This window comes from Folsomia candida, unplaced genomic scaffold, assembly GCF_002217175.1.
Source record: "Folsomia candida strain VU population unplaced genomic scaffold, ASM221717v1 Fcan01_Sc001, whole genome shotgun sequence".
In the NCBI taxonomy this organism is placed as follows: Eukaryota; Metazoa; Arthropoda; class Collembola; order Entomobryomorpha; family Isotomidae; genus Folsomia; species Folsomia candida.
This window is the reverse complement of record NW_019091193.1, coordinates 16,795,684-16,819,245: the sequence shown is the minus strand read 5'-3', so window position 1 is coordinate 16,819,245 and position 23,562 is coordinate 16,795,684. Positions and strand designations below refer to the sequence as shown.

Genomic DNA, 23,562 nt, shown 5'->3' with positions numbered 1-23,562 from the left:
AAATATAGGAAAAATGTAAAAATACACTTTACTAAATACTAGTGTTACTATTTGTGTTTAATCAATCAAAATTCGCAAATAAAACGGTAATTTGTTGTAGTTAGGTATTGTCACTTCATGTCAATATAAGGTCAGTCCAGACAATGCAACCACTTTTTCCGTGAATTTTCCAGTCCTATCAATGACGAACGGTCTTTGTGATATTTTTTCACTGCTTTGCTGCCGTGTCCTCAACAGAACAAGCAACACTTTGGCAGATTGGCAGAGATATAGATCCAGTTGGAAAACATCTTTTAAGTGATGTACTTATGAAAGAAGACCACTGCTGCTGCTGTTATGGCTCCTTTCTCCTCCTGTTTGATAGCATAACACAACACATAATAGTTGACTTTATAGCGAAAACATTGATAAGTGCTTTTATCCGAGTGGAAAGTATCACTTCTCCCTCTCCTCAGCCTGTTCTTGAATACACAGCATTTCTACACACAGACAGGGCATACATCCTATTTCAGCCAAACCAGCAGCAGTGGTTGATCGTCTAGATCCACTACTTTGTCCAACACTCTGTACATTCTCAACATTTGGTTCACCATATCAATTCTACCACCCATTCAAAACCCTTTGCGATAATAATATCACGAGCGCAGGAAGGCCTGGTACAAGTTCAAGCCGCACAATGTCATGAACGTATGTAGCCCAGCACCATGTCTTATCTTCTTCATCGATTTCAAAATGTTTTTAATGCTTCTCAAACCACTTGAGCAAAAGTGCAAGAAAAACGATGATGCCATGTCGAAATGGGGAGAAAGGTCGTTATACGTGCACGTATAGAAAGTCGGTCGGTCTAAAGAAGCTGATCAGCCACTTAACCAGTGTCAAACGGAAGGAAGGCTAGTTCAAATCTACAAATTCGCTGTATTTTCTCCCATCTTGCTCCGTCCTTATATTTCGCATGTATGTATAAAATAAATACCCGAAAATTCAGATAAGAAGAACGACCCACTTGCTTTCTTTGCTCGTATGTGCTCTATATGAAAATTGTGGTAGGAGGAAGGGCGGAAAAACCAATGGATTTGAAAATTTAAGTAGCCAATTCCAACAGTGCAAATGTTTCCACTTACGTCTCTGTTATGAAATTCGCCATAAGAATTCAATGACATTGGGCGAAGGAGGAAGTAGCTCTCCAGGCCTGAAAGTAGAGGAGAGGAAGAGTGGTGGCAGGGGAACATTGCATGAGTGGTCAAAGCACAAAGAAATATGTATCTGCATGTGAACGACGCTGCCTATATTTCGACGGAGCAAGCAACCTTCCGTGCAATTCAGAAGCCGAAGAGAACGGCTTCTCAAGTGTTAAAACACGGAGAAAGCATTTCCGTATCTGGGTCGTCGTCGGAAAAAGTGGGAGAGATGAGATGGAAGATGCGATGGAGTTTAGCTGCAGAGGATACGAGTGTGACTGTGCAGGCAAATAACGAAACTGCTCCACACTTCCAACTTTTACTTTCTCCAGGCCAATAACTGTACCTCTTAACGGTGGCCGAGCTATGCAGAGCAGCAGCAGCCAAAACTTGGGTTGATGGATACATACCTACAGCTACGTTCGTACGAGTACAACCTGGTGGGGATGAGGATCTAACGTATTTGTGCTGTCGAGGTGAAAGGGAATGGGTTGCAGCCCGTTGTTGGAAAGAATGAGTTCCTTGTTTTGAAAACCAGGCTTGATAATGGGGAAACTCGTTTGTATATCAGAGGGCAACAAGGAAATGACCTGGTGAGAATAGTTCAGCCAAAACAAAACTTGTACACTTATCAAACTTGGAATCAATTTCCGTTATTATCCATAGGAGGACTACCCTAATTCTATGGCCGGAATATAGATCCGGATCGGAAAAGTACATTTTTGTTGATCATTTCAGCTTCAGTTTTACACCTATTTTTCAATAAATCTATGGATCAATTAATTGACAATGGTCGTTTAAAAACTTCGTGAATAATACCTTCGTCAGATTCCTCATATTCTTTCATCGCTGAAGATGAAAGTGAGAGCATATGGAGCAAAACATAATCTCATAAACTGGAAATTTTCTTTCAGGGGCAACTCACAACTGTAACATGGGTGAAGTAAGGGTGTGTATACCAAATACATAGGTGAGCATGTATCCAGGCTGAGAGGAATGCACTATATGATCCCTCCATGAATAATTTAGAGGAACATCTCCTTTACTGATTAATCAAAATTCAAATAACATTGAAATTACAGAAATCGTTAGGTTTTATTGAGTCTCTAGGAAAAGGAATTACTATTGCAAATTTTGAGGGGAAAAGTGGGATATTCGAGTGGTGTGCGATGGTGTGGGGTTTATTATTCGCAAGAAGATTGTTCCGAGCCAAGTAACACTTGAGTTGGATTGGATGGTCGGTCGGTTGATGTGCATGTTTCCATCCAACACAAGACACATGCACCACATTGCTTCATCGCATGTCTACAGCTGCCTGTCTCCAACAGATCGAGTGAAAGGGGTGGTGCACAATTTGCTCAACCAGCATGCAATCCTCTCCCGGCGCCTTGTTTTTGCCATTTTATTACTCTTCAGAGAAGCCTTTCCTCCTACTTTGTAGGTTACCAGAAATATGAACTTTCACGTACGTACGCGTATGTACATATATGCAATATAAGGCTCGAATGCATTTTATACAAAACTTGTCCAACTCACAAAAAAGTAGAGAGCAGGGCGGTCCCTAGAAATTTATACGGAGGAAATTAACAGTGTACTAAACATTTTATTCTCTAAACCTCTATACACATTTGTACCTACGAATAAAGATGGTGGCCGGAAGAGCTTGAGCTTTATTCATTTAGCAATTCAGTTAAAAACATGAAAAACACAATAGATTTTATTTCCTTGCGGTTTTTTTGTAGTCTGTAAACGAATAACATTTTGAGCAAAAAGGTTCATAAGGTGAGCGTACGAAAAATAACATCGTCGGGTAAAAAAGAGAGTAAGTAGATCTCAGACTTATTACAAAAGGTGGGAAAAATGACACTTTTCAAGGAAGAAAGTTTGGCCATATCCGTTTACGCAAGAAGAAACAATGTCTTCGATGGCCATCATCTTGCAGCCTCCTTCATCCATCTCATCACGCTGCAGACAACTCCAGTTGAGCCCACCCTATTAAAAATAAGTCCGGGAAGGGCTGAAGTTGCTGCTGGATAATGTGAAGCAATTTTCAGGAAATCGGGAAGGAAAGTTCTCCTACCACTTTCACACTTATGCTAGTTAACATATGCTCAAACCAGGCTGGCTCACTATGAAACACGCTTTCTACTTACTTGAAGATGCTCTGAGATATTACCTAAAAATGCGCCACGTGTAACCACGATAGCTATATTTTTCAAAGAATATCCAGTATTGACAAAGAGTGCTTGCTCCTGTTTGTCCACGCCTTATTTTTTTTACAAGTGTTCATTTCAAAATGGACTAAAATTATTTTAGAACCCATACTTTCATTCACTTGATATTTTCATGCAGCTATTTTTAGATGTACATCTATGCAATTTACCTTTTTTAATTTGAAAGCTTCTTACTTGATTTACCTATTTAATGCTGACCAAAACTTATTTTTCTTGCAGGCAAAGCTTCACATGCCTTTTAACAAACAAATTTTTAAGCCGTATTCTCCATTCACATCGAAAAATGCAGACATGCGTTCACTCTGGCATACTGCTGACATTCAAAGAGAAAGTATTTTCAATTGTACCTTAATAAGAAACGAGAGCCCGCATCTTCGAAATATAAACGCAGACTAATAGATGTGCAAGTACAGACGTGTACAAGTTTCAGAAACCTGTATGTGTAGGTTGAAATTTAATTTCATCTAGATTTACTTTAAAGTTGCTTCACTCGCAAAAATTTTAAATTATATTGCACTTTAAATTTAATTCTAAAATATTAAATGTCTAAACCATTGAAATGATACTCAAAATAATTTCATGAAACATTATATAAAGTGCAACGGCTAAATTATGTAAGCCATGTTTGAAAGTGTAGATATATAAAAGTTCACGTATTACAATTCCGCATAATCTCACTTTTGTAAATACATTTCCCCATATCACCAACGAACCAAGCCAAACCCAGTGCAGTATACATACATGCATACACAACAGCACCATCAATTTCCTTCCATCTCGAGCGACCGACTGCAACCAACACATGGAATATCGTGGTGGTCCAACTTTTGAAGTACGACATGTAAATGTCTAACAAGTAACTTTGGGTAAAGGAAGGAAACTTTTGCTAAGTCGGATACGAGAAGAAGAGAAGAAAATGTCTTTTGCGGACCAAAAGGGAAAAACTTAAGTAAGTGAAATCGTCGAGACCTCGCTGCTACTCTGGTAAAAGTCAAATTCTGCCGATTTCCTCCACACTTTAAAATTCAGCCACCAAGACCCAACTTTCATCTCATTGGTGGAAAGGTGAGGTGATGGCGAGAAAAAGCTTTATACAAAATACACTGGTTTTCTTCAACATCTTCCTTCCCACACTTTCTCCCACCCGACCGGCGTCACCTCGTACACGAAGTGCAGAAATATGTAGACTTTTGGATGTGAGCAAAGGGTTTTTTTTAAATCGCTTCACTTATGCATTATATTAGACAGAAATTCGGTGGTGGGAAAATCAGTAAAAGTGCTTTCGTACAATTTTCGTGCACTCTGTCCTCAGTTAAAAGTTACAAAAGCTCGTTTGACAGATTCAACCCAATTTCCTCTAAAAAGATCTTGATTATGGAATTGTTGAATGTAAAGGTATTGTGTAAATAAGATATATTGGGAACTATAGGAAAGTTGCAGCTCCTGGCGCAAAAAAATATATGTATGTACACCGAAAGTTGTGCACTTTTTTTTTCTTTTCAGTGTACATATCTAGCCGTGGCCCGTCGTCTACATACATAGTCTAGCCAGTCCTGAGGAGCGTACAGTTTGCCAATGACTGCCTACTTTTGATGCACGGAAGCAAGTTAAAAGTTCAAGGATCATGATCATGATATCATTTCTTTGGGACATGGGAGCCGAAAGCCTTGGGGTGAGACTTTCTCTGCCCTATTCTCCCACTTCCATCCCATCATCACGGCACTCATTGTTTTGGAACAATGAGTCCGAACGTGGATAATGCGATCTCTTAACTTCATCTTTATTCTTCCACCTCTTCCTCCGCCTGATCCGGAATGGCTCCTTGTTTTATTTCTTGGACCAATTCTGATAAACTTTTCCCTTTCTTGGAACAATCTCCCTCTTCAGAATTACCCACTACACACAACCAGTGTTGTTGAACAAAGGAAGGCCCAAGTTAGTATTAAGTAGTTTAACTGTGGTGGATGGAGATGGAGGAGGATGTGCCGTGCTGCAAGTCGCAAAGAACCATGAGCTGTTTCATTTTCTTCCTCCTTGCCTTCTCGGTTTTTTTGATAGACGGAGAAATGGCTTGACTTCCACAATTTTATTCTACCTCTCCACCTTCCAGCAGAGATATTTCTCTCCCGACTATCTCACAACTTTGCTAATGTTGTGTTCTTTCAGTTCCTGTTGGGTGCACATCAATTTCATCACTTTGCTCTTCCACTGTTCCGCTCTTGTTTCCTCCTCGGCAGTAATACGTCCATCCATCGCTCTTTCTCTCTTTCTCTGCAGTTTTCTGGATGAGATGGATCGCAATAATAAATGTACTGCACAGCGTAGGGCCGCCTGTACAAATGATGAACGTCTCTTGGCATCTTCTCCAACTGAATGAAGACATACCTTTGACGTTATTCTTAACGGCCTGAGTGTGCTGTGCCGCATTATTTAAGTCGATATACATTTTATCTCCTCTTTGCAGAATTTTTGTTTCTTGCTTTGTTAAACTCGCATAAAAATTTAAGCTTCGGGTTTTGGAATGAATGACTTGAATGGATTCTTTCGGAATGCTGTAGATGCGTGTAGAAAGGTATTGAACGTTGTTGTAAAAATTAACATTTGAATTTCTTGGCACATAAGATTAAATAAACTTATACAATGTAAAAAAAAGGCATTTTAGATATTCGAGATTGATCAATACGAGTAGAGCAAGCTGAAAGAAATTATCAAATCCGAGAAGAAATGAGGAAAAATTGAGGACATGATGGGTCGAACAGAAGGAAATTTGAATTTCGTCGCCATATTTGTATATACGTAACATGCAAAAGAATGGCTTAAAGGAACGGGAAGAGTGATGTGTCGTCAAGAGCCTGGTGGAGCTTCCCCTTTACCATTGTACGAAAAATTCATGGTTGACAAGAAATCAAACTATTGAAACTTTTCCATAAACTTGTGCAAATAAATCATATTTTATTCCACGCTACATTGAGGTTCGTCAGTGGAGCGAGATGTGAGTGGTTTTAAAAATAATAATGTATACCGAGCATACATTCCAACGGGATTGGATTGCTTGTGAGCCAAAGGAAGGAAGACACGCTAAGAATTTTTTGAATACAAACCCCGGTTCAAATTTTGTTGTATAGAAATAATGTAAAATACGAGATGAAAGTGCATATGGATGAATATTGATCTGAATGAGGATGTGAATGTAAAGTTGTTTCCTTCTTCCAGCAATTTATGACTATTTGATGCAATAGCAAATGCGGGTTTTCTGTCCCTTCGATTGAGGAACGGTGGCACACTTTCTCTCATCTATAAATTCTATATGTGTATCAATATGCTGAACAAATTCCTGGATTCCTCGTTTCAGAATTTGTGCAGATTTGTACAAGTTTTTTTCAACTTTTGCACCAAATCGCACTTTGATATATTTCAATAGGAAAATGTTCGCTGGTTCATTCATTCATTCGAATTTGAAATCCTTCATCAAGGCACATGGGTTATCTGCCTTATACAATCTTTGGCATTCAATTTTTACATCCTCATCCAAAACTTATGTAATCTAGGTAAGAAATTGCCGATTATTATTTATAATTCGCACTTTGAACCAAGGTAAAAGGTAAGTTTACAAATTTTACACATTATACAGCTACAGGGGCAGAAGCAGAAGCAGAAGAAGAGTCTCAGGCTATAGTTCGGCATGTATCTATGTATCAGAGTTCAGTAAAATGTGCATATGAAATACTGAAAATAAAATAAACGTAATAAATAAAATAAAGTTAAAGGTTTACCATGTCCTTTTACCCTTCACACACATGTGTAAATAAATTTGATTGAATGGAGAAAGTCCAAAATTGAGAGTTGACAAATCTAATGTATTCAACATACAGATACTTAAATACATGCATACGTATACATACTTGTAAATTCATGAAACTTGTACACGGATAGAGTGGACAACACTCCTAAGGATAAGTTGCTACATATACAAATATATGGCCTATTACTAATTTATGACGATAGGCCAACCAACCGTGAATCAAAACCTTTCCACCAATTTACTCGAGGTATTTACAATTTAGTTTATTTTTTTCATATTTGGACGGATTTGTAAGAAACCAGAACCAAACACATTTACAAGAAAGTTCTTCCGACCTTTGCCAAAGTTGTTACTCAGGACCCAAGGTAAACAGAACTAAATTCGATTTAGCCTGTTTAAAAATTCATTGAGCTCGTCTTACATGGGGTCTGAAAGCCACATCGTGCACCACCTTTCATAACCTTGGTCTCCAAATTAGTTCACAATAGAACTTTTGGTTTATATATTTTCTTTAATTTGTACTTTTCCGCAAAACTATGTATCACCACATCTTGGTCAAATGTATGCATATTTCATATTTACGTACTTATATGTATATGTAGGTATCTATACATTGAAAGTCAATTAACTATTCCGATGTACTAAAGATCTTTAGATATATGCATATGTCTGATATATAAAACATGTGCAATACGTACATATGTTGATGTAATGGGTATTCGTTTTTTACAAAATTGAAAATCTCTACTTTTTTGCTCTAACTTTGAAATTTCTATTACGTAAAGCTTATATTATTAGATATTATGCAAAATGTATTGTTGTTGTAGGGATTCCATTTTGGCGAAAAATTGCACAAGGAACATCCATTCAGGGTTTAAAGGATCGACCCACATGGGTAAGAATGTAAGGAAGACATGTCACCAGAATCACATCATAAGTGGGCTTATAGCAATATATGGCACAACTTCGGTGACGACTCCCCCGCCCAATTTTAAAGGACATAATTTGTTTCTTAATTGACACGGACGAGAAGACGTGATGTAAGATACATAGGCATCTTCTCATGTATGTATGTATAAATAGGAAAGTACTCAGAATCCCGCCTCTGGGAACACCTTTGAACACTAAACACCGATTGTACCTAAGTCTAGTGAAAATTGTCCCTTCAGCCAGTATGCTTTTTGCCCGTTCAACTAGATCTCAACTAGATGGTTTTTGACTGTCGACTTTTGTGAGGTCGTTTAGAACGAGCACATCAGAGTACGTAGCGCCAGAGTAAGCAAACTTAATCCAATTGGATTCACTGAAAGGGATTATTCAGCTTAAGTTGATGCAGAAAGTTCTTATAATTATTTCTGAGCTATATGTCTAAACTACCGTCGCATCCAGCCAAATAAGTGGTGGTGAAAGCTGGGAGAAGTATTTCCTTGCTCCAATGGCAACCATCGTGGTCGTGGCAGTGAAAGAAATGGTGTGGTTTTATACATTCCAACCCCTGCACAGGTCTGTTGCTGATGATGGCTGGGATTTTGGCCCTTTGGTCCGCTGGTCTTTGGTGAGCGAGATCTGCTGACGAGAAAGGGTGACGGTGGGTCGTTGTGCAACCAATTTCGTAGTGGGATATGGCTGTCATAACGCTTCTTCAAGTGCGGGAAGAAATGGGCAATAGATTGGAATTGAATGTTGTGAGGAAGATGAGTTTCGATTTCACCTGCTCAAGCATTACATCCTTATATCTCCCTTCCGGCGCAGCTCATCAATCTATGTTCCACTTGGAAATACTCTTACGTTGGCCTCCTCCAATCCGTCGGCTAAATCCCTGATGACATTAACCTCAACTAATTTGCCCTTCTGTCAACATCGCAGTAATACCAATGAAAATACACGGATATCCTTGGCTGGCTGAGTTAATTCTATAATACCAATTTTAGAATTCAGCCAAACGAAACGAGTAAATCAACCTTGAATTGGAATGCAAACAACCTGAATCGTGGACAAAGTTGCAAAGATAGTCTTTGACTTATCGAAAATGAGTATGTTGAAGATAAACTATTAATCCACACTAATTCAAATAAGTACTTCAGGAATGAGCGAATTTCTACCCCGTTATCTTCTAAATATACGTGTAGATACATATGTAAATATGCATGTCCTAGGAATTGAAGTGATGATAAAGTTAAGAGATCTCTCTCAATTGGATAAGATTGATCTTAAGATTAGCTTTGAAATGCTCAACTTAACTTTGTGGAAATTGATTCAATTTTATCCTATGACCAATTATTTTGACGCATATTAGAAAAATGCGGATTCAGCATTGATAAATACCTACCTACTGCCTTGGATGGCAATCTTGCTATAGTACTTGGCTACGAATCATATGATGCAAACATTATACGAGGGGAGGCCATTAAATAATGCGAATAATGATTTATCTCGTCAAAGAAAGGTATTTATTCCAATTCATTTTGCGGCTTTTCAACATAATCTCCTCCCAATTCAATACAACGCTTAGCTCTTTGTATCAGTTTCTTCATGCCTTCAGAAAAAAATTCTTTAGTGAAGCTGTTTAGCATAGAATGCACACACGAGATAAGCTCGTTATCACTCTCGAATCTCCTTCCCCTGATAATTTTTTTCATATGTGGGAAAAGGTAGTAGTCACAGGGTGCCAGGTCGGGAGAATATGGGGGGTGATCAATTTTCCAGAACGCAGATCGATCCAGCGCAGCTTTGACAATCTTAGCAGTATGAGACGATGCGTTGTCGTGAAGCAGGAAAAGTCCACCTTGCAGGGATCCCCTCCTCTTATTTCTGATGTTGTAGCGTAATTCCTCCAAGACTTTCACATAATGATTGGCATTCATTGTACTTCCTTTCGATATGTAATCCGTATGCAGAACTCCATTGGCATCCCAAAAAATAGTCGCCATAACCTTCCCTGCAGATTTCGTTGCTTTTGCCTTGATTGGGCCACTTTGACCAGTAGTCAGCCACTGCATTGATTGTTGTTTTGTTTCGGGATCATAGTGGTGGATCCATGTCTCATCCCCAGTAACGATTTTGGTGTGAAAGTTGACCGGATCCAATTGGCATAAATTTAACAGGTTCCGACAGCATCGCACTCTTTCCTCTTTTTGTGCTAGTGTAAGCAGGCGTGGAACCCAACGAGAGGATAGCTTAGAAAGCCGAAGTTTTTCATGTAGAATGAAACCTACGCTACCACGTGAAATCCCCATTTCCTCAGCTATTTGGTTGATAGTAACACGCCTATCCTGCATCACAAACTCTTGGACTTTTGAACACGTGAACTCATCAGTGGCTGAAATTGGTCGGCCAGGTCGGGGTTCATCTTCAACATTTTTTCTTCCACACTTAAACTCAGTCACCCAACGAGAAACAGTACTATACGACGGAGTACTATCACCGTAAACTTTGTGTAATTTTTCAAAAATTTCGGTTGCCGATTCACCTTGTAATGCAAAAAACCGTATGGTGGAACGAACCTCAGTTTTCTGAAAATCCATTTTTGCTTGTGATGTCTGACTTTGCTCAGAGATTGTGAAAGAATGAGATATCGGAATCTTATGATTTTTGGAACACAATGTACAGGATATATGTAGATTGAATGGACGAAATCTGAGCTTTGTATCTTATCTTTGAAGGGTAGATTCGCATTACTTATTGGCCTCCCCTCGTATGTAACACCAATGCTAGGTTATTTAAAAATAGTATGAAAATATATATTCTTACATGATTATTAATTGAGTTATCAATTTAAATGAAATGGTCCTTTGGGAAAAGTAGTGAGCGTACTTCATTTACAACTCCTAAAGGTTGACTTGGAAGCAAATGCTTCTTTCTTTCCATATGCATTACAAATTACATAATTACATAACTTATTTGTCGATGACGATACACATTTCGTTCTACATTTTTACATCCTTTTGAACTTTGTCTGACGAATAGCTTTCACCGTAAATTAAATATGTTTAAATTCTCACGGTATTTGATTTTGATGACTAAGTAACGTTCGTCACTTTTCAATTCAATTTAATTTGTATTGAGTTTCAAAAGAACGACAAGATGAAAAAAGGATTCAGCATTTTTACATATGTACATTATCCAAGCTGCTACATCACCATGTGTCCTTGTATTTATGAAAATAGCTACAATCTTTGTTACACAATTCTCATCTTCACAATTCGGAACATCTGAACTTTTGTGTTACAGTTGTTACGAACGAGTTGGGAGTCGAAAGAGGGAGGTAAAAAGTGGTCGAGTTCATAGAAAGTAATTCATCTTTCCGTCCATTTGGAAAATGAAACCGAGAGTGGATAGACTAGAATCAAAAAGGTAAATCCCCTACGATACCACAACCATTTTCAGCATGCACAAAAAGTTAACAAAAGAGGAGGAATTGTGGACATTCTGCATTGCGTCGGTGAAAGTGAAAGCGTGGGATGTTGTGAGAAGAGTCAAATGTGTAACACGAAATACACAATGATCTCTTGTCTCAGTGTCGTCGTCCATCATTTATTTTCAGTCGTACTAAGAATGGGTAAGTCTAAAATGCACATAAAATATTCGGACAAGACGAGACTAGAAGTCCAAAATGGGAGTCCACTACACAAAGAGAAAGTCGTGACTAAGGTTCAGTCGGACCTATGCTCGTATCCTTATGGGCGGTGTGACACCATTTCTACATGCATATATGTATCTCAACCTTTTCAACTCTCCAGTCCTGGACATGGCTTTTTGCTCAACCACCTCCGCCTCCTCCATAAACTGCTGTTGAGAAAGTGGACGAGCAAAACAAGGAAGGAGATAAACTAAGACAAAGAGTGAATACAAAAAACTCAGCGCTGCTGTCATGGCTTGGCGATGGTTGGAGTGCATGCATTACGTCCATACCCAGCCTGCCGGCTATGTCGTAATGCAATCTGCAAGTATTTACGGTACAGTTTCTTATTTCCTGTCCTCAGGAATATTTTGGTTGCCCGTGAAATGGCAGTAGTTTTGTTTAACCAACGAAGCATGATGCACTTTTACCGTTTCATGTGGTAGGCAAACAAAAAAGCAAATATCGCAATGCATAGTCTCAAGTGCTGGACTGAGAAAACAGATAGATCACTGCCACCGGTTGGTCTCACAGTGGGAAAACGACGGGGGTGTAAGTAAAGCCAGCTCAAAAGACGTCTCCCAAGATGATACAAAGAAACCGTGGTAGCGAGAAAAACGCTCACTTTTCCGTTCTCAATTAATGGACTGATATGTTGTGCATGTGATACACAGTTGTTATGCTGTGTGACAATCATTCATACACTACGCTGTTAATAGATTAATGTTAGTCAAGTATTATTGACGATACTTAAAATTCTTCCGCAAAATTTATGAGGCATCTGTCTCGTTCACCGACCCAATGAAATAACAATGTTCTTGAGATGCAGGACTAGGAATAGTGTTCAATATGTACTTTGAGGAATGGAATAGATCACCACAGGGGTAAAAATAGCTATCCTTTGAACAAAAAAATACAATGGTTGTTCCCTTGCCACATTTCCACACTGATCCCACAAATAAAGGACAAGTCAAATACTTTCACACTCTGCAAAACACAATACACAATGCACAAATGCACATAGTCCGTACAAACCTGCAATGCTGGTAACGTAATAATGAAATAAATCATGTAAACATTTATACCCGATTGGTTTTAATTCTAGAATTTCAAATGTCAGAAATTCTGAAAGCTTAATGTTAAAATTATTCTTTAAGTTGTTAAATATATATTTAATACAAAACAATGATTTTCACCACAATTCAATTGAAATGCCACTTCGATTGCGTTGTTGTTTTCCTTCCGCCTTTCCTTCAGTGTAAATAGATAAAGAATCCGCCACAGCTTTCATGACCAATATTTTATTATCCTTGCCAGCCGTTGCACTGTGCAACGCATTCAGCGACATTTCATGTGAGTTCGAAGTTGATGCAGTTCCTAAAGAAACACATAAGCAGTAATTCCATACTTATCATCACATATCCTACCCAACTACTACCCGGGCAAGTTTTGGTCATTATTTTCCTCCTCAGAAATACTGCTTATTGCTGTCTACACAATTTTTTGTTATGATACAACTATCCTTTTAGAATGGTCATAAGAGGCTCGAGAACAGACAAATACGATAACCCAATCCAATAACCCTCGAGTGAGCGAGTACAAACTTGGTTCAAGTTGAACTTTTTTAGTTATTTAACGGGTAAACAAGCCAATGTTCCCAGATTCGTCATGTTACAAATAATAGAAGAATCCAAGGTAAACTTTCCACAAGATCCAATCAGTCTTGGTGTACAATTTGATGGACAACAATACGAGACAAATTCTGGATCAATGGGGACAAACATGACTTTGAGAATATAATAGAAGCTGGACTACGTATTGGAGCGAGCAAGGAAAGCCAGGAGATCGAAGACAGGAACGACACCGTTACTTCGGCTCCTGGTCAGGATCATTTTTAATGGAACAGAAAAAAGTGGCTCACACATATAACCTTGTCCAAAGTGAGCAAAAAATAAGCTTCACAGCTTCGCCTGTGCGTGATATTGTGCGTGTGGCGTGTTTTACTGCACTTCTTCCCCAACCGATGGTAACGATACTGCGCGACATTATGGTACACCGACCGACTGTGTGGGAGAGATTTTCTTTGGTTGACTGTAACCAAACTTGGAGTGTGTGGTGTTGATGTTTTGATGCAGACGTTTTCATCCCCAATTACTGCCTGCTTGCTGATTAGATTTTCTGACATTTGATAGCATCACCAATTCAGTCAATAGCAGACGTAATCAAGCAACATATACCGTGGTTCACGTACTTTCAAGAATTCTCTTCTCCTCGAGACGAACACACCAGATTTGTTCATTATTGTCATTCTGCAAGAGTAACTTTGCAACCATTAACATTCTCTCATAAATTAATGATCTGGTATACGCGTTTATAAACTTGTAAGTCCCAACTACAGTAATGTACAGAGTCTAAATACGCATGTAAGTATTGAAAGAAACAGGAACAAAATCACAATGCAGATGCAGATTCTTTCTTTCTCACTTTGATTATTTAGACTATTTTGACATTTCAGTAGAGTGCAAGCGTGTTACACGTGCACAAAGATCCAAACTGACTCGAAGACTTAAATTTAGCGTTAGTGACAGCATGCATTCACGTCCTGTACCGTTTAATGTACGGAGTAGTTTAACCTTAAGATAGAACGACTCAAAATGTCATTTGTGTGCAGCTGATTTTCTATACATATACTCCAACCAAGTAAGCTTGTCGACTTGTCAATCGTTGTTCGTATAAATGTATAAACATACCTCGTGCCTAAAAGTGTGAATAGAATTCATATCAGAACAAAAGCAAAAAATTGCTGAAAGAGGAAAAAAGTTCTTGAAACAGTGATGGTGCTATGACTTTCAGACTTTGGTGTATGCACTTATCCGGTCACATGCAACCCTTTGAATGGAGAAGGTTGGTCCGGAATGCAGGCTTTGCTGTTTCTACATGTACAGAAATAAGGCACCGGCCCGAATGAAATTGGTAGGTGTGAAGGAATCGCTTTGATAAGAAACGTGACAGCCGTTGGCAGATGTGAAAGTGAAAAGTGAACAGAACCTCTACTAAAACCGCAGTAGTGTGCACATCCGGATTGAACGACCACTTCTCGACTTCAACCCACATACGCCCAACTTCCACATCCCCGTGGTTACCATCTATCTCTCTTCTCCAGCAAAGAAACCTTTATTTTTGCACCATTTGTAGAGTACCGAATTGTTATCCAACATACATACGCAACATTCTAGCGTTTGAATCGCATGCAGAGTCAGAGGAGCTTAATCGAATAAAAACATGCTTCTGGGTCGAAACAAAGATCTACCCATGAAACAAGTACAAGTTCAAGTGAATAATAATAATACTACGAGTATCTTGAAAATAAAGCTCAAAGTTTCTTTGGGCAAAGGAGCAAACGTCATCTCAACAGCACGAAGGCGTAATAATGCCTTTGCAGTTGGGGGAAAAAGGCTTTTTCTCGTTTAGCCTGGCTCATATTTTTAGTATGTATCCAAGCACATTCAGTACAGCAGGACAGTGCGCTTTCAAGAAAACTGATCTGATCTGCGCAGCCTAAAAAGGAATGAACTTTTCGGTCAAGCTTTACAAAGGAGTTTCTCTTGTCTGAATGTAAAAACAAAACCCTTTTATTAACAGGGTTATTTGCTCAGTAAATTGTAGTTGGATTGGGGAAGGAAGTTCACTTTTCAAAGAAAGACGCCATTGACCTGGAGTTTTGACCAAGAAAGGAAAATTGAGCCGGGATCAAATACATGAATCCATTTGATGAAGTAGAAAGCTGCTCTCGGGCTGCATTGTCTAGTTCCCATCCCAATGAACGTGGTGCTCCGTCGTTCAAGGGACGACGTAGATTTACGACCTCTCAACTTCTTCTTCCAGGTAATGGTAATCTCAATCTCATTACTCGAACCCGTGTATCGTTCTGAAACCAGGCAAGACGCACGCCATGCATTTTCAATTTCTAATAATCTTCAGCACAACGGCTTTGAGCTACTCATCGCCCTCATCATTTTGGCAATCTTTTTAATACACATGTCTACTCGGAGAAGGAGAATTCGAGGAAAATAAGATATTCCTGCTGAAAATTATATTTCATCCTTCCATGATTTAAAATCTACAGCGGATAAATTAGATTCTTCACCTTGTGTTTATAAAGGTAAATGGACGGGGTTATTAGTATTTTACTGTAATGTGTTTATTTGCACACGTGTCCTGGTGCTCAATTCGATTCTTTATGGTTTTTATGGGTGTTCATTTTCAGTTTATTTTGATAAATATGCTGGATGGTGGTTATGAAGGTAAACTATGCATACTGGAGCAATTTGAAGGGGAGTAGTAAACAAGGTTCATTATCTTTCATGTTTGTTTGTTTCATAAAAGGAAACTAATAATGGAGCTTAATAGGTAATTAGGATCGCCAACTTCTCATAATTTATGAGAGGGTACTTTTGACACATTAAAATTACCACATCCCTTGTAGCTAGGCATAAGCTAATAGTAACACGCCCGCAATGATTTATATTTCCCAACACGTAGAATTAGGGAAATCTATAGTCATTTATACCCATGTATTTACTTTCATGTAACTAACCGAGGAGTTTTACGTATGCACAATGCTAGTCAAAAGTGGTCGTATGTGTGTATGCATATTTTATGAATCCCAATTATGGCATTAATTTCAAGTGGAGTATATTGTTAACGTAATATGTGGATTTGGTGGTTCATTTGAAGTACGAAATGTAAATATTAATCATTTATTTACTTTCATGGTGATAACCACTTTACTCGCTCACCACCCACTCGATTAGGCAGGTAACACGCGTTGGTAATTTTGCATTTAAAATTCAAATAGTCAGAGACCATCGGTTTTCTAAGATGAAATTTCAGAGCACTTATGGAACTGTTGAGTGTATATGTACATTAGTTAAAGTTGCTGAAATATGTCATCCTCTTTTCCGTATCAATTAGAATTTAACATCCAGACGTGTGACATCTGAATTGTTTTGACACTCTTGCAAATAAAGGATGGTAACGGAGTTTGAGTCTACTTTTGCATCCATTATGACAACACATCAATGTTGAGCTGAGACATTTAGACAAATAGTAAAGTCGACACGGCACACGTGCACAAGCAAATATTCGAATGCAGATTTTTCCCAGAGTTCAGTTTATTTTTCTGCTATTGATTTAGACAAAAAGACAAGAATTTTTTTAGGTACAAAGTCAGAAATCTATTATAATGATGAATCTTTATGCATTTCATATCACAACCTTTTTAGTAACGTTATGATCAGCATTGTGTTTTATTGCTCTCTACTAAATACTACAATTGCCGAAGGAACTCTGGACTCGGCTTATGCGAGATTTCCAGATTTTGAATGCGTTGTTGAACCGTGAGTGAGCTGATGCTGGCGATGATGTGATGCAAAATAACTGACTGAGTAAAATAATGGTGAACCAGGTTTTGGATTTCCCATGTGAATGAAGCATTAGTTCAAGGGTTCAGAATTTCCCAGAGTACGATTAAGCTTGAGGCCAAGTTCACGCCTGCTTGAAGTGCACGGCACAAAGTGTGTTTCAAAGAGGGAGAAAACTTATAGGTAAACTTATAAGCAAATGCTCGCTGTTTTATTATTATGACCCGTCAACTATAGTGAGCCGAAAAATATACACGCACCAAGCCTCGTACACCACCACTTGCTTCAGTGCAGTATAATTTAGAGCATTATGAAATTACTATGGCCCCATTATGACCAAGTCTCCAAGAAGTTGGACTTTGTTTGCATTCCTCGAGTAATTAAGGCAGTGCGTTAAATGCCCTTCTCTAAATCCTGCTGAATTTCAGCTCTGGAATTCTCTCGTCCTTTTGTTTGTAAAATTTTGGTAGGATTTGATGATGTTCATGAAAAGAAGTGGAAGAAGCGATTTAGTTTACTACAGCAGTTCCACGCGGATGGAAGGTAAACAAAAGATCTGCTTTCAGATCTCGCTTACTTTACAACTTGCACTCAATTCACCGAGAAATAAAATAACAAATAAGAAGATCTTTTGAAAAGTGAGATCTCTCAACGAGTTTTGACATGGCTTGTTAGTACTCGGAGTCATTATTATGGGAGGTCTGCTGGATAAAAGCAAGAATACGGATAATGGATGGCGGTGCAGTCCAGACCCCGTTGCATAATATTCCTCCTCGCTAGTCGTGCTGGCAGGCCAAATGTTGAAAGGCAACCCCATCATAAGTAAGTGTATGTACATGGTCTCGTTGAGTTGGCGTTGAAAAGGAGATAAAATGCACATTTTATCGTCCGTGGCTTAAATTCTATTTGATGGCTGTAACTTTCTCGTGCTATACCCACGCAGTCGTGTAATGAAGATTCATTTAATTAATAAGCTTCAACTTTCTCTTTATCGTGATAGTCCGTCATTAGCACATTTGGCATGAGATTTGTCAGCCAAAATAATCTAAATTCACGTACATGAGCTGCATCAATGTGTGGGTTGCGTTGCGTACGTATGGATGGATGAGTACATAAGTTGTGGGAGAAAAAGAGTAGGTTGGCTTACCGTAGAGCACAATCTCCATCAGGATGCATAGAAAAATGAGGAAACTCCGAGATCCAGTCATTTTGCTGTTCTTCCAACTTCTGTTTGTGTTCGCCACCACTCAACTGCCAGTCAGCACTTTTTGACTTGACTTTGATTTAACTACAAAACTCGTCAAAGTGATATTTTTGACGGAGGAGGTGGTTGGTAGTCGTGGGAGAGTCTGTAGACTCGCAATCTATAGATTCAGAGAGTGATGGATGAAAACTCCTAACGAACTAATTACTGATTTGTGCACTGGGAGTTGCTAATGACGCAAGGAGGCAGAGAGTCAAGAAATCGAAGTTTTAGACTCTTGTGGGGTTAGGGAAACGAGCCGAACCCAGTATTTTATCTGGTTATTTAGTTTTACACGGCTGTGTAATTGTACGTGCCCTAATTTTTAACCCCTTTCGATTGCAATGTAACTCATCACATGTTTATTCACTGATCTTGCTTAATTTTCCAACTTGCAGGTGACAGGATTTTCAAGAATGTATTCAAATTAGTCAATGGTACCGTTGTCGTCGTCGTCGTCGTCGTGAAAGGAGAAGATTAAGGGTTCAGAAAGTCACACCGTCACACCTTTCCTCACTTTCCCTCGGTGGAGACTTATGTAGAGTCTGATTAAATAGAACTCAAGGATATTCGATTGGTCTGCGGAAATGGCTGCAGGTGATAATTAAGCGACACGGGAGTCAGATTAAATTTCTTCGCAACGTACCGATCCTCCCGTTCCACTTCACCGGAATTTACGTAAGAGGTGGACGACCAGGAGAGTCACAAAGTTGGATGAAGGTCGTAAAGTTAGTAATTGCAAACGAATTTAATTATTGGAAGAGTACTCAGTTGAGGAATGAGGAAATCTGCGAGTCCGTGGGAAGTGGAAGGACTTATGGCAAACAATCTGTTTAGATTCAAAACAAAGGCAGACTTTGTGAGACTTTGCATTAGAGTGACTTACGATGGCAGAAATCGGATTAATTTACAGTTCCGAAACGGCTTAGCCTACAAAGCTTTATTTTATTGAAACCAAAAGTGACTAAAGTTGAATTGTTGGTGGACAAGGCAAATAAAAAATGTACTCAACTTTGAATTTTGAAATTGGCTGTACCTGTAATTATTCTACATGTGTATAGTTACTACATATTAAATAACTGCTGCAATAGATCTGGTGTAACGCCAGGATTTCGAAAATGGTGTGTTTTGAATTTGACAAACTTGGGTGAGAAAATTGGTGTAGTCTCTGGCATGTAATGCAACAAGGAAGCATATATTTACAAATATGTATACCGTGGAATCTAGTTTGACCTGCTTTCGTTCACATCATGCAACTCAACTTTTAATTTACTCCGAGTGCAAAAGTGTATGTATGATGATCGTCATTTTCCAGCTTCAACACCCAAGTACAAACATACAATATTACACAACTTACATTCGGGATAGGTGGCTCTCGTCAACTTTAAATCCTCGCCCACTCCAAACGCCAAACAAGTTTTTTAAGTAGCGTATGCGAACTTTTGGCCAACAATGTGGCACATACGGTTGGTCGTAGTAGCGGTTACGCGATAGGCTCAGTAAACATTAACAATCAACATGACATAGCAGACCACAAGCTCTCTAAAAACCGCGTTCGGTGCAACTTTCACTCGCAGCAGCTTTTTGCCTTTTAGCAAATATTATGCTTTTGAGGGAGAGCTTTTCTGTTAGCGCTGGGTGGCAACATTTGAAGAAAAAACTTTGTTGGTGTTTAAAGTTTCTACTTTACTTTCCTAATTTTTAATTCAAACAAAAGTCTCCACTCTAAGCGCTGGTAAAACTTTATAGTTCGGGACTTTCACTTTTGTTCACGGTATATGTGTACCCAGTGTCAGATAAAGATCCGTCTTGAGTTTTTTAGACTTTTTGAGGGAAATCGTCAACTTGCACCACTGAACTCGCCAGATTTTTCTCAAATATCAGAAGACTCACTATATCGCACGCTCATATTCGACTGCATAAAGAAGAACAGAGAGTACTTGACTTCCTTTTTGAGGTTTCCTGGCTCCTGGTTTCAACCCGGTCTTCGCTACAATTTATTTCTCGGAGCTTGTCTCCTTAACTTCTTGGTCTCTTTATACATGCACCCTCGACGTCCACTGGAGTCTCAACTTTCTCCGAGCAGAAGACTCCTATTTTCCGCAAGACAAAGTTGCACTCTTCAGATGCTTGGCTGGCTGGCTAGCACTTTATTCGAGTTTCTAGTTTTTAACGTGTAGCATGGAGAAAGTCCACAACGCCACTCATTCTCCTCCTCCTGTGGACAGAATATAATGGACATTTTAGTCTTTCATGATTTTTCTTGTTCTCGTGTTTCTAAGAAAAAAGACAGACAAATGACCGACATTAAACAAACTCTTTTCAGGCCAAAACTTGAGAGAAAAAAGAACCCTTAGAATTTTCGGGGTTGTTTGAAGTTTAACAGTAGATGAATTGATATATATGGCGCAACAACCCCTAATTCACTCCTGAGCAGGTTTGGAGCACTGCTAGGACTTGGTTAGTTCCTGATTTGTCTAGTGGAACCACTGCTGCTGGACCATGAATGAAGGAATCACAATTACTGATTCTCCGCCAATTTGGATAATGAACATTTCTACTTGTACTTATTTTAATTGTACTTGTACATTTTAATTGCACTTTGAAAATGCAAGCATCATCAAACACCATGTCTCAGCATTTATTAATCTACCCTACTCTTAACTATGCTAAAAGAGAATTTAAATCTTGAGGGGTTCCAAAAGTTGATAATGTTTTTTTTTAATTTAATGCACCAAGAAACAGTCGGAAAGAAAATTGGCCCAATTACTATTTTCATGTTCAATTTTACAAGTACTACATATAATTATGAACACTATACTGATATATGTCTGATACGTATGAAAAAGAAATAGTTTTAAGACGTATTAAACGTTGACCAAAATATGCAATTTTAATAAAAGATAGATGGATGTAAATAGAAGCAATATTATGTTTCCTGTGTGCGACAGATTTAGCCCAAATATGGTCTACTAAATGTCACTTTGTGCAAACAAGACAAGACGAAAATGCGCAAATTCTAATATATATGTTCCAAACTTGTGTTTCATGCATGCATGTAAAATTATGGTATATAGGAGCGGAGGGAGATGCAGGCAGGCAGATGCGTCAAATGCCTATCTTTTGGTAATATATTCGTTGACTCCGAAATTGGGAAAAGTCTGCAAAGAGATTTCGACAAGCAAGTTGGCTTAAATTCAAAAGTGTCACACGAGAGACAGGGAATCGGAGACTTTACTTTGTTCTTTGAAGGGTCGTCGTTTCTGATTCTTCTAAAAATCAAGATGCAAAACTACTCGTTAAGTGAGATTTGAACAGATGACTATTACTCTCATATAAAACGGTATACATTCTGTCCTCTTCTCTCCCAAAAATGCAATTAAACCTTCGAATGGAAATTGCACTCCAGGAGAACAAATTATTAATGGCAATTTTGAATGCAACGCTGGTCCTTTGCAATTTTTTCTACAGCAAGCATTCTTTCAATATTCGCTTAAATTAATGATTCAATTGTTAATTTGCCATGTACTTTCGTACTTAGTTTAATTCAATTGACTTTCTAAAGAACTACCTACATGTGCGTAAGTACGTATTGATATGCATGTACGGTTTGTTAAATATGTAGGTTGCTCGTCGTAGGGTGGATATGGGTGTGAGTTTCAGAGTAAAAGGTTTCTAGAGGGAGGACTACACAGATTTGAGACTGCAAAAGGGGGATGAAGACTTATTTATACTTCAAGTGATGAATAAATCTCTCATTTTTATTTGCTCATAAGGCGATGATATCTTTACTATTTCCTCGTTTTTTTAAAAATAATCAGTGCATGATCACTTACTCTGACAAAATAGGTGGCTTCGTGGATTCAACGCTTATTTATATTCACACTGGCTTCTCACTGGTTAGATTGACTAATTACCGAAGCAATGGGGTACAGATTTGATAATCGATTGATAAAATACACTGAAGAACGTAAAGGTATTTAGTAGACTAAGTGATTTCTAGTGATTTATTTTATGTATGTAATAAGAGATAAATATAAAGTGTCAACTCAATTTTTCTCCACTTTGAATACTATCCTTGGAACCAATTTTTCCCGTGTTATTTGGCCTTAGTTATAGGAAGATGGGGCCAATTTGCATTTGTTCTCAGTCACTTCACTTTCACTCACACCTTGAGATATACTCCTTCCTCTCCTGTCGTTTACAATTACCCCCGTGAGCTCGTGGCTTGGATTCCTGCCGTGTCAACTAACCACCGCGTGTGGTTAATTATGTCTGCGGTCTTTAACCTTGCTTTGATTTACGCACTATTAAAATTAATGCATCTGCATGGTATTATAGTTCAGAGGGGTTGAGCAAGTCTTCCAGCTTGGTGAAAGTACACTAGTTTACGCTCAATAGATGATTGACATAGATCTATAAAAGTCTATTTTTAAAACTTTGACAGCTTCAGGTGATGACATTGATTTCTGTGTTTTATTATGTAAACAATGCCGAGACAGAGAGAAAGTATGAGTGGTTGTGAATGAGTGGTCTGAGAAACGGAGCGTTTGAGAGCGTGAACTCATGGAGCGTCCTGGCAAACCTTGGAACTCGAACTGAAGCAGAGTTGGAGTCAAGATGAGATTTATAGAGAAGAGTTTGGGCATTTGGCTGCTAGCTTTTCCTTCCAACAAAACGACGCCTCTTTCCCCCTCGTTTTTCCTTCGCTCATGTTATTGGGCAGCTCAATTTCACTCCGATTGAGCACTTGCTCCATCCCGGCCCATTCCTAATACCGATTTCAATACACTCCTGGATAGGAAATAATAGGCATTGATATTACGTATTAATGTGCATCGACGCAAAAATATTTTCAGAATGAGAGGAGTCTGGTTCGAATGACCTCAAAATGCAGGATTATCTTTAACCTAAGAGGCAGAACCTTTTTGATAAGCTAAAATATAGGTACCTACAACATTACTTGTTAAGCGTATTATTTACCTTAGGTTAATTGCACTTATACTCAAGTATTTGTCCTGCATTCTCCAATGTTTATTAGATTGTACACAACCTGTAAATATA

General features: G+C 38.6%; 1 protein-coding gene across 2 annotated transcripts in view; it reads right to left on the bottom strand.

Moving 5' to 3' along the window:
• LOC110843255 (lachesin) overlaps positions 1-23,077 on the bottom strand; it is a 60,027-nt gene extending 36,950 nt beyond the window's left edge. For both annotated transcript variants that reach the window (XM_035846192.1, XM_035846193.1), the window contains exons 1-3: positions 22,335-23,077; positions 19,856-20,716; positions 18,403-19,327 (exon numbers count right to left, since the gene is read on the bottom strand). In XM_035846192.1, coding sequence (XP_035702085.1) covers positions 18,403-18,463 — 61 coding nt within the window. In that variant the 5' untranslated portion in view covers positions 18,464-19,327; positions 19,856-20,716; positions 22,335-23,077. The remainder of the gene's footprint in view (positions 1-18,402; positions 19,328-19,855; positions 20,717-22,334) is intronic.
• Positions 23,078-23,562: the final 485 nt, after the last annotated feature.